This window comes from Somniosus microcephalus, chromosome 4 (genome assembly GCF_052327205.1).
Source record: "Somniosus microcephalus isolate GS21.2 chromosome 4, FLI_Smic_1.0, whole genome shotgun sequence".
NCBI classification, from domain to species: Eukaryota; Metazoa; Chordata; class Chondrichthyes; order Squaliformes; family Somniosidae; genus Somniosus; species Somniosus microcephalus.
Window position 1 is genome coordinate 236,766,685 of NC_140990.1, and position 12,162 is coordinate 236,778,846.

Genomic DNA, 12,162 nt, shown 5'->3' on the forward strand with positions numbered 1-12,162 from the left:
AAATATATATTTAATTGGTCTGCCATTTCTTTGTTCCCCATTATAAATTCCCCTGATTTTGACTGCAAGGGACCTACGCTTGACTTCACCAATCTTTTTCTCTTCACCTATCTATAGAAGCTTTTACAGTCAGTTTTTATGTTCCTTCCAAGCCTACTCTCATACTCTATTTTCCCCCTCTTAATTAATCCCTTTGTCCTCCTTTGCTGAATACTAAACTGCTCCCAATTCTCAAGTTTGCTGCTTTTTCTGGCCAATTTATATGTCCTCTCCTTGGACCTTATGCTACCCCTTTCCCTTGTCAGCCACAGTTGAGTCACCTTCTTTGCTTTATTTTTATGCCAAACAGGGATGAACAAATTCTGTAGTTCATCCATGCGCTCTTTAAATATTTGCCAGTGCCTATCCACCGTCAACCCTTTAAGTAACATTCCCCAATCCATCCTAGCCAACTCGCGCCTCATACCATCATAGTTTCCTTTATTTAAATTCAGCACCCTAGTCTCTGAGTCAACTACTTCACTCTCCATCTTAATGAAGAATTCTATCATATTATGATCACTCCGCCCCAAGCGGCCTCACACAACAAGATTGCTAATTAATCCTTTCTCATTACATAATACCCAGTCTAAGATGGCCTGATCTCTAGTTGGTTCCTCGACATATTGGTCCAGGAAACCATCGCATATACACTCTAGGAATTCCTCCTCCACAGTATTGTTACTAATTTGGTTAGCCCAATCTATATGTAGATTAAAGTCACCCATGATAACTGCTGTGCCCTTATTGCACGCATCTCTAATTTCCTGTTTAATGCCATCCCCAACCTCAGCATTACTGTTTGGGGGTCTGTATACAACTCTGTATACAACTCCCACTAACGTTTTCTGCCCCTTGGTATTTCTCAGCTCTACCCATACAGATTAGGTAGGGAGTTCCAGGATTTTGACCCAGTGACGATGAAGGATCAGTGATATATTTCTACGTCAGGATGATGTGTGACGTGGAGGGGAACTTGGAGGTGGTGGTGTTCCGATGCGCCTGCTGCCCTTGTCCTTCTAGGTGGAAGAGGTTGCGGGTTTGGCAGGTGCTGCTGAAGAAGCCTTGGTGAGTTGCTGCAGTGCATCTTGTAGATGGTACACACTCAGCCATGGTACGCCGGTGGTGGAGGGAATGAATGTTTAAGGTGGTGAATGGGGTGCCAATCAAGTGGGCTGCTTTGTCCTGGATGGTGTCGAGCTTCTTGAGTGTTGTTGGAGCTGCACTCATCCAGGCAAGTGGAGAGTATTCCATCACACTCCTTACTTGTGCCTTGTAGATGGTGGAAAGGCTTTGGGGAGTCAGGAGGTGAGACACTCGCTGCAGAATACCTAGCCTCTGACTTGCTCTTGTTGCCACAGTATTTATGTGGCTGGTCCAGTTAAGTTTCTGGTTAATGGTGACCCCCAGGATGTTGATGGTGGGGGTTCGGCAATGGTAATGCCACTGAATGTCAAGGGGAGGTGGTTAGACGCTTACTTGTTGGAGATAGTCATTGCCTGGCACTTCTGTGGCACGGTGGCATAGTGGTTAGCACTGTTGCCTCACAGCGCCAGAGACCCGGGTTCGAATCCGACCTGGGGCGACTGTCTGTGTGGAGTTTGCACATTCTCCCCGTGTTTGCGTGGGTTTTCTCCGGGTGCTCCGGTTTCCTCCCACAGTCCAAAGATGTGCGGGTTAGGTTGATTGGCTATGATAAATTGACCCTTAGTGTTAGGGGGATTAAATACGTGGGGTTACAGGGATAGGGTGGGAAAAGTGTTACCTGCCACTTATTAACCCAAGCATGAATGTCGTCCAGGTCTTGTTGCATATGGGCATGGACTGCTTCATTAACTGAGGAGTTACGAATGGCGCTGAACACTGTGCAGTCATCAGCAAACATCCCCATTTCTGACCTTATGTTGGAGGGAAGGTCATTTTGTGAATGCATTGGAATTCTTTTAATATTGAATTACAAAGTAAATTGGGCCACTGTCAATATGCCAAAGCCCTTTGAAAGTACTTTTATTAGAATTTATTATTTTAATTCTATGCCCTAGTATTTCTGCTGTGGATACTTTGTTTTGTGGAGGCTTAAGTCATTGCCGCTCTGTCTGTACACGGGAAGTTGTAATCAGGCAATTGTGGGTTAGTAGGGAAAATATTTATTACAATATATATATATTGTGTTCCACCAAGACCACACGGCTCCCGACCTCATTAAAGCCTTGGTCCAAACATGGACAAAGGAGCTGAATTCCAGAGGTGAGGTGCGAGTGACTGCCCTTGACATCAAGGCAGCATTTGACTGAGTGTGGCATCAAGGAGCCCTAGTAAAACTGAAGTCAATGGGAATCGGGGGGAAAACTCTCCACTGGCTGGAGTCATACCTAGCACAAAGGAAGATGGTTGTGGTGATTGAAGGTCAATCATCACAGCCCCAGGACATCGCTGCATGAGTTCCTCAGGGCAGTGTCCTCGGCCCAACCATCTTCAGCTGCTTCATCAATGACCTTCCCTCCAACATAAGATCAGAAATGGGGATGTTTGCCGATGACTGCACAGTGCTCAGTGCCATTCGCAACTCCTCAGATAATGAAGCAGTCCATGCCCGCATGCAACAAGACCTGGACGACATTCAGGCTTGGGCTGATAAGTGGCAGGTAACATTCGTGCCACAGAAGTGTCAGGCAATGACAATATCCAACAAGCAAGAGTCTAACCACCGCCCCTTGATATTCAACAGTATTACCATCGCTGAATCCCCCACCATTAGCATTATGGGGAGTCACCATTGACCAGAAACTTAACTGGACCAGCCACATAAATACTGTGGCAACAAGAGCAGGTCAGAGGCTAGGTATTCTGCTGTGAGTGTCTCACCTCCTGACTCCCCAAAGCCTTTCCACCATCTACAAGGCACAAGTAAGGAGTGTGATGGAATACTCTACACTTGCCTAGATGAGTGCAGCTCCAACAACACTCAAGAAGCTCGACACCATCCAGGACAAAACTGCCTGCTTGATTGGCACCCCATCCACTACCTTAAACATTCACTCCATCCACCACCAATGTACCGTGGCTGCAGTGTGTACCATCTACAAGATGCACTGCAGCAACTCGCCAAGGCTTCTTTGGCCGCACCTCCCAAACCCGCAACCTCTTCCACCTAGAAGGACAAGGGCAGCAGGCACATGGGAACACCACCACCTCCAAGTTCCCCTTCAAGTCACACACCATCTGACTTAGAAGTATATCACCGATCCTTCATTGTCACTGGGTCAAAATCCTGGAACTCCCTTCCTAACATCACTGTGGGAGTAGCTTCACCTCACAGACTGTAGCGGTTCAAGAAGGCGGCTCACCACCACCTTCTCAAGGACAATTAGGGATGGGCAATAAATGCTGGCCTTGCCAGCGACGCCCACATCCACATAAAACAAATTAAAAAAAATAAAATAATACTAGAGCCAGGTGTGCGAAGGGGTTGTCAGACATATCACAAGGGCAGTCATCAGACCAAATTTTAGAGACATTATTACAGCCACTAAAAATCTTATCTCAATGGTTTCTTCTGATAGATTAAACATACCGTATGTAAAACTGCAGGATTATATTTTGACAATGTAAGCTGAACCTGGATAATAACATACTAAAATTATAGAGATCTTGCATACTCCAGCAATACATAAAGCACATTATTTCCCATTAAAACTCAATCTTTTCGGCATATTATGAATCCACATGGCAAAATTTAAAGAAAACGCACCACAAAAGCAAATGGAAGTTTGTCTATTAGAAATGTATTGATGGCTTTGGGACTGTTGCCACTATCCTGCGCTGCCCGTTGGCACTGCCCTTTGGCCGTGGTAAACCAGAACACTCGTGTGCATTTACACATTTGGAGAACTTTGCTCACTGGCCTCCAGTAAAATTTCTAACTTAGAAAGAAACCCAAGGTGCATCAGCTGGCTGTATACTGGAAACTCACAGGCACTGCAAGCCACAGTGCTGGAAGATGTCATAGAGTCAGAACAGCACAGAAGGAGGCTATTCGGCCCATCGAGTCCGTGCAGCAAATACTCTAGGCACGTAATTCAGTTTTTATTTTGACACAAAATACTCTGTTTATTTCAAAGATCGTATTTCATTCGTTTTAAAATCGTATTTCATTCTTACAACTATTTGATAATCGATTCATCCCAATAAATCAGCTATAAATCTTTTTATTTTCACGTTGCCTTGTTGATGTTTTCCCTTTATGCCCCAATCTACAAATATTCAATTACGCGAAGCAAGTTCATGTAAACCTGTTGGCAAGTTCTGACCGTTGCTTAAAATAAAGCTACAGGCCACAAAGTAAAGATGGTTAAATAGCCCCGAATGTAAACCTTGCTTTCGTTTGTTTGGTTTTATATGGGTTTACTTTTTGGGCCTGGGGCTGTTGTTGCGACCGGATTTTTCAGAAAGTATGAGTAGAATAGCTAAAGCATTTTTTGTGCATTTTGTGTTTTTCTGGGCGGTCAGAACTTTAAACTCAGTTAGTTTATTTATCTGTATGTTAGTCTTTAAGTCGCACGTTCATTAAACAGTTAGCAGTCAGAAACCCTGGCAGTGATCTTGACCTGAGAAACCATTAACTGCATTCACTGCCTGAACAAGAGACACTATTAACACGCCCAAAAAGCACGAGAAACATATTTTATTGGCGATTAAAATCATAAACTCCCGACCTTACGGTCATTTGATGGGCATTTTTTCAAATGGATCAGAAGAAGATCGCGTCATACGGCTGCTGTTGGAAAAGTAATAAAAGTGCATGGTTTCTTGGCTGGTGATTTAAAGGCACTCATTAGCCGACTGGGTTGAGGGAAGGAGGGCGCACTGTTTGGTCAGAAAGATACAAGGATTAAAAAAAACTGAGCCTGGTCAGTTTCACGCGGGAAGGAAAGCGACAGCGCGCTTGTGAGCACGGTCCCTTCAAATCTCCAGCGCTGAGAAACTCAAGCCCGCTTTAGGAGCTCTCCTGTAGCAGTAATACACAACAATTTATATTTCAAGCTGCGTACACCTAACGAGGTCCCAGTGAAACTCTCCGGCTTCTACGATGCTTCGCTTTGGAGTCTCCTCCGTCTTGTTGTGGATGAGCTGTCTGGGTCTGGTTCGCACGGTAGAAGCCGCTGCCTGTGAGCCCATCCGGATCCCGATGTGCAAGCCAATGCCCTGGAACATGACGAAGATGCCGAACCATCTGCACCACAGCACCCAGGATAACGCCGTGTTGGCCATCGAACAGTACGAGGGATTGGTAGGCATTAACTGCAGCCCAGTGTTGCTCTTTTTCCTCTGTGCCATGTATGCGCCGATCTGCACCATCGACTTCCAACACGAGCCCATCAAGCCCTGTAAATCGGTGTGCGAGAGAGCGAGAGATGGCTGTGAGCCCGTCATGAGAAGGTACAACCATACCTGGCCGGAGAACCTCGCTTGCGAGGAGTTCCCCGTCTACGACCGGGGAGTCTGTATCTCTCCCGAAGCCATCGTGACAGCCGATGCGCCCGGTGAGTTTTACAATGATCTACACGTATAAACCGCAGCTGAATGGTAGTTACATAGAGTGAGTTCTCAAGCAGATCTAAATCATTTCGAGGAAGGGTGTGCTACTAGTTTTTGTTTTCCAATTGTGAAAAATAAGTCACTGAATCACTAACTGGTAAATTCTCTCACATATATGTTTCTATGAAGTTAATAGAATGGGGATTTAAAACCATTTTTCAATATTTATGAAACTTTCCAACTAAAATATAGTTACACATACTTCGCGCGGTAGTTGTTTGGCCGCTATAAAGATGTCTAAGATCTCCAGGATCTCTGGCTTGCAATGTATAATCGTGTACTGCTAAACAATGCACCTCTTTAGGTACGAGCGGACTTTAATGAATTCTCTCGTTAATGAAATGTTCTCGAGATCGTCAGCAAGTAAACATAAGCATGGTATTTGTTTCATAAAATGCTGAAGGGATAGTCATTTGAAAATGTTAAAAGGAGACAATAGAAGCTAACTCGTTCACGACATTTACATATAAATGACCGCGCAGGACCTTACTGTGCTCCTTACAGAGGCTTGACATGCAAAGGAATAAGAGGACCAGATTTACTGGTGATAGCTTGCTAAGACAAACAGCAAGACATAATTGTATTTTATTTACCAAAAAAAGAAATATACTCATCAGTTTGGAGAATTTTATCGGTTTATGTCAATTTCTCAGTAAGCTCAAAGCTCGACAAAATCTTTATAAGAAAACTGTAACTGAGCGACTTTTGTTTTTAAGGACCAGTTCCAGACCTGTCCATCCATTCTTCCACTAATAACTGCAGCAACTTGGGAGGCGGTAAGTCATTTAAAAATGTTATTTACTTTGCCACAAAAGAACATGCACAACACACTGTCCGCTAGACCATGGTCAAACTTGCACTCGGTCCACATGTCTGCCCAAGTATATGAAATAAATCAATTAAGTTGAAGAGCACTAAAACAGGGCCACCCGCTGCCTCCCTGGGACACCTCTGAATGCCAGTTGTGTCTGAAAGACTCCCATATTGGTCACCGGGACATCTAGACAAGACACTGTTGAGTGAGCAACATTCCCAGCAAGCAACTTAGACCTGCCAAGTGTAATGATAATCACTAATGTTTGGCTTAAGATGTATCGTATTTTTGAATGTCTATAACTGGAAGGGTCGTTAATCACTGAATGACCACAAAGTTGCGAAGAGGTGCGAAGAATAGGTGTCCAAGGTGGAGGAAGTGATGATTGTTGGGACGGGACCGAGTATGGGGACACTGGAAGCTCCATCTTCTCCGAGAACCAAGTAAGTCAACTAAAAGAGGCATTTTGAAGCGTTGATCTCGCTGGCCCGGCAGGGTGCGAATCACATATTGGTTTATGGAATGGGATGTTCTACGACTATCATTCTATACCCATATATTTAATGACTGAAAAGATAGAGCTGCGCCTTCGTTTTTTTAACCTATTTTTCATGCGTTGCCAACAGAGAAAATGTAGTCGAAGCCAAATGAATGCCTTTGTTCGACAGACACTTCCGATGTTGCGCTATAAAGCTGGCACCATAATCATGCTGGTATCAACCTATGGTTCCCCACAGTATAGAATACCACTGAATTATAAATCGGTACCTACACCAACGCCACACAGGCCTATGGGAATTGGCCGTCTAACCGGGGTCACCTTTATTGGCCCTAGTACTATATGAGAAGCAGATGCCATGCCGCAAAAAGTGATGCACATCATGTTGTTGCGCTTCATAATGCGATAGAAGCCAGGCGACCTTTACTGACATGACTGAGTACCATACCACCCCGCAAATACGCATAGGAGCTGCGCCTTCGCTATTTTACTGCATGTGCAACTTTGAGAGGTAAAACCTTGCGAAGTGGGAGCGAGGTCGCACTTCACTCAAACTTGATCCAGCACCCTTTGGAACAGCGGCCTCCTGTAGCACCACATCGATCGCTTCTTCTTTCAGGAACTCGAATCCGTGTTAGCATGATCTGAACCTTGATCAAGTGTAATACCAAACTCCACTCACTCACTTCACCATGCCCGCCATAACTGAACGTAAAGAACATTGGGGTGTGGAACCAGAGGTCACAGATACAACATTAAATGTAAGACGGAGAACATTATTTTTTTTACACAGGAGATTGTGAGGCTGTGGAATAAACTACACTGAGTTAGTGGTTAAAGCAGAGAATATGTTAACATTTAAGAATATATTAGGTGTTTGAAGGAAAGCGGAATAAGGAGATGCGGGAACAGGGCGGGCATATGAGGTCAGGCTTATTGCTACTTTAGAAGATGAACACTCCCCCGTGCCCCAATGCGACCTTCAGCATTAAACACGTTTGCCCAGCAGCATAGCCAGGGAGGCGCATGTTCATGTGAATGCATACACTTTTTATTTCATGCCACACAAATCAGCTGTCGGAGCGCCGCGATAGCAGATTTACTGCCCCCAGCTCCATTTACTGATGTTGGTCTTACTCCTGTCGCTGGTACTTGGCGCTGCTGTTCTGTTCCAGGAGCAGACTCTGTGCTGCAACCGGGAATTCCTGGCCTCCCAATAAATCATGGCTTCCTGCCTGCAGCACAGAGTGCCTCTGTGAAGGGGCGAGAGTTAAGCAGTAGCCATAATAGATAGGAGCTGCAGTCCGGTGGCAGTGCAAAGCACATCAATGAGGCAAAGTGCCCATGTGGACAAGGGAGGGAGTGTGTGAATCGGGGGGGGGGGGGGGGGGGCTGGAATTGGAGGCAGAATGCCGTAAACTGGGGAGGGGTTGGAGGGAAAGATCGCCTCTGTGAGGGGGATTTGGAGGAGGAGAGTTCCTTTGCCAAAGGGGGAGAGTAAGTACTTGATGTAGTTTGGGGGGGAAGCCCCGCTCTAGTTGCGTGTTGAATGTGGATAAAACCACTCTCACTTACTTTTCCTGCATTTTTATAGAGTTGACATATATCAGTTCATAATAAAAGTGTTTACAATTAAACAGAATGCACAAGTTTGAATGTAAAAAATGAAAACTTTACAGAGGAACTTGTCCCAGACCTTCCTAGAAATGTACCAGCGGTTTGGGGGGTGGGGTGGCACAGCAGCATTTGGAAGGAGTTTGCAAATGAATTTGTTTACCATGGCCCTGGTGTACCCAACCTCTCACATACCGTGGAAAATCCCCAAGACCCAGCCAGCTCCAAGTATTGCACAAGTTCCTCCCAGCAGATGATTGCCCCTCACATGTCATATAAACGCCTTAATTCCGAATGACATTTCTGCTTTTCACATAGCTTTCTGCCCGCCATTCCCCTGTTATACCAACTCTTCATCTACTAACGAGCCTTCGGCTGTTTTGTCAAACCTTGCCACCTCAATGTCCCGTGGTTCGCGGCCTACAAATGAGGTCCACTGGCAACTCAATGAGGCTCTCGTATACTTGGCACCCCAAGAAGCTCTCCACATGTCACATATTCCTGTGAGCCCCTCACGTGTCAGCCCCTGGCCGCGGACGGTAACTGTTGTCTTCCATTCTGCATGCTGTCCACTGCGTGAATGATCGGTAAGGGCCGGGCAGTGACTGTTTATTGGGATCAATTAAACGTTGTTGGGGGCGGTATTCGCTTTTCATTTTCAGCAGACCGTAAGCCAATGCCGAGTGCGGCGGTGTGCGCGCATGGTGCTGAGTCCCACTCTGGACTGGCTGTTCTGGCCATCCTTGTGATGAACGGGAGCTGTTACTGGTGCAGCTTGTGGCCTGTAACACACAACATAAACTGTCCCTTTACCTCACACTCCGACACACCTCTGCTTCCTCCTCAGATAGCTGCAAGTGCCCGGCGGTAAGACTCACTCAGAAGGTTTATCTGAACAACAACTATAATTACGGTAAGTGGCCCTCACTGGCTGAGCTCCAGAGTAAGGACACGTGTCATTCACTCGCAGGCAAGCAGGAGGAAGATGTCACTGTGAGAAAGGGGCGATCCTGCAGCTGGTCTGGGCTTTAAGCAAGTTCCCTTCATCCGAATGGAGCTCCTTTAGGTCACACTTCAGGGAGGTTGTGTGTAAATGATGTTATCTACAGTTTAGGGACCATTATAGACTTTTTGATGATTCGGTAATCCGCGTTTTAAGAACAAAAGAAAATCATGCAATCTGAAATAATAGACGATAATGTTTCACATGAAAGCGGATGAAACCATCTAACATAAAATGTGAAAATACAAAACACTCCAACACCATGCAGGAACAATAGCATTTGTAGGCAATGGTTACTATTTAAAGAGCAATATTTTTTTCCTCTTTGACTAAGTAATCCCTCCTTTTATTACTGGGAATAGTATAGGCATTTGATCAGAATTACTACAGTGCCTAAACTTTGCACAAGTCTGGTACAACATTCAGTTTGCTGGCATACAGTTCAGGGGCTATTATATCGACAGACCGTTACAGATAGTTGGCATTAGTGGCGCTTTATCCATTAAACTGCTCCATTGAGGATAGAAGAATGAAACAGGCTGCAACCACCAATCCCCCCCCCCACCGAATTCCTGAAGCACGTCAATGTTGCTGAGATTAAATGAGTGAACTGTGCTGATGTGTGTAAATAAAACGCATTTTTTAACATTGGGAATCTCATTGCAGTCATTCGAGCCAAAGTGAAAGAAGTGAGAAATAAATGTCACGACGTTGCAACGACGGTGGAAGTGAAAGATGTTCTGAAATCTTCCCTGGTGAATATTCCAAAGGAAACGGTGACGCTTCACACGAGTTCGGCCTGTCTCTGTCCTGAAATCAAAACCAACGAGGAGTATGTTATTATGGGCTACGAGGACGAAGAGAGGGCGAGGTACAGATAACAAGCTTTCACAGTTGAATATCTGGTATCAGATCTATTTGTCTGAGCTGCCCAGACCTGGTCAGTACTAATCCAGGTTTTTTTAAATTTCTTGCACAGGTTACTTTTGGTGGAGGGTTCCATAGCTGTGAAATGGAAGGATCGACTTGGGAAAAGAATCAAGGTAAAGTTTCAGGCTGCTTTATACCGTATAATTCTTTTTTTTCGCTACTTCTTTGCCCACAAAAGCAAAGAAACGTTTTGACAGAGAATAACCAGTTTAACCCTCACATTCTCGTTGCATTACCTTTGTGCGCATTTCTAAAGGCGAAATATACTGAATGATGTGTGAATTAAGTTGGTCTTTTGTGAATATCAGAACTGGGACCAGAAGCTCCGCCAGGATAGGAGGAAGGGAAGAAGCGGCCAACAAAACAGAGAGAAGCGTCTACAGCCAAGAGATACAGCAGTCGCATCCAAACAGAGGAACAAAACCAGGAATGCAAAGCAAGCGCGTCAGTAAACATTTTGCACGAGAAGTCCTTTGGACAGTATAAAAAATGTCTGCATTCTTGGACTGGCACAAGAACATTGCACTATTGCACGTATGTCCTAATAACGACTCTGAAATTTAGCTATTCTATAACTTTGTCTTTTGTCCTTTTTGCACGAATATTAGTGTAATAAGAAAGAACGCAGCATCGAACTCCTGCACTGTCCAGGTTTGTGAAGACTGTCTCAGAATACGCTGGGGAGTGAGTTTGGCGAGCTGCTTTTAATCCGATGGTACACATTTATTGCGTTTCTAGGTTACGCAACCCTGAGACTGTGGTCATATATTTCATTGAAAGAATGTCTGAGCAAGGGTCTGGAGTGTGTAAGGATCGGAATGTTCTGGTATAGTTGATGTCCCAAGGCCAAGATTGTATAGCCCCCAAAACAGAATTGTTGCATGTCAGATCTGATGACGACGATGATGCCATACCACTGGCTCAGTTAAGTCCATATTGTGAACTAAGCATAGGAACGACCAACAGCACTTGTAAAACAAACACTGGATATAACATACCAATGTTATTTGGTCGCTTGTTTAATCAGCCTTAACCAATTATATCTACAATTAGTAATGAAGAAAATGTACAAACTGCAAGGTGATTGTGTGATAGAACGATAAGGAGCAATGCTTGCATCAAATTAGTTTTAAAATTTTATGTTTTATGAACTATTAAATAAATAATTCTTTGAAAATCATTTGACTTGGTATTGTGATGGACATCATAAGCTCACTACAGTATTACAGATACACAAACACATCGGCGGTTTATCAGTGAGCCAGTTCTGCTTTATTTGTAACATTCAGCTAAAGGTAATGTAAGAGTGTGATCACCTTTGTAAAAGATAGCATTTAGTTTCAGATTTCAACATATTCAAAACAAGATGGTTTAGTGATAGAGGCAATGACTTTGAATCTTATGGATTGCAGTTTTCAATCCTGAATATTTTGAAGCATCTAAAATAATCATGCATAGAACATAAGAACATGAGAAATAGGAGTAGGAGTAGGCCAATCAGCCCCTCGAGCCTGCTCCGCCATTCAATAAGATCATGGCTGATCTGATCCTAACCGCCAATCCACTATCACAGAACCATCTCCTGAATCTAACAGAATAAGACACACGAAATAGGAGCAGGATCAGGCTACATGGCCCCTGGGCCCGCTCCGCTACCCACAGGTC

At 44.5% G+C, this 12,162-nt stretch overlaps 1 protein-coding gene across 1 annotated transcript; it reads left to right on the top strand.

Annotated features, from left to right (window-relative positions):
* The first annotated feature begins 4,804 nt into the window (after window positions 1–4,804).
* On the top strand, window positions 4,805–11,677 carry frzb (frizzled related protein). The gene is made up of 6 exons (XM_085985940.1): window positions 4,805–5,582; window positions 6,354–6,413; window positions 9,412–9,477; window positions 10,234–10,438; window positions 10,547–10,610; window positions 10,806–11,677. Exons 1-6 carry the CDS (start codon window positions 5,129–5,131, stop codon window positions 10,947–10,949), a joined length of 993 nt encoding a protein of 330 aa, XP_085842066.1. The 5' UTR covers window positions 4,805–5,128; the 3' UTR covers window positions 10,950–11,677.
* Window positions 11,678–12,162: the final 485 nt, after the last annotated feature.

Coding starts and splice junctions, on each gene's coding strand:
- frzb (XM_085985940.1), top strand. CDS start 5,129: ATGCTTCGCTTTGGAGTCTCCTCCGTCTTGTTGTGGATGAGCTGTCTG. Junction 5,583..6,353: donor CGTGACAGCCGATGCGCCCG/GTGAGTTTTACA, acceptor TTTGTTTTTAAG/GACCAGTTCCAGACCTGTCC. Junction 9,478..10,233: donor GAACAACAACTATAATTACG/GTAAGTGGCCCT, acceptor ATCTCATTGCAG/TCATTCGAGCCAAAGTGAAA.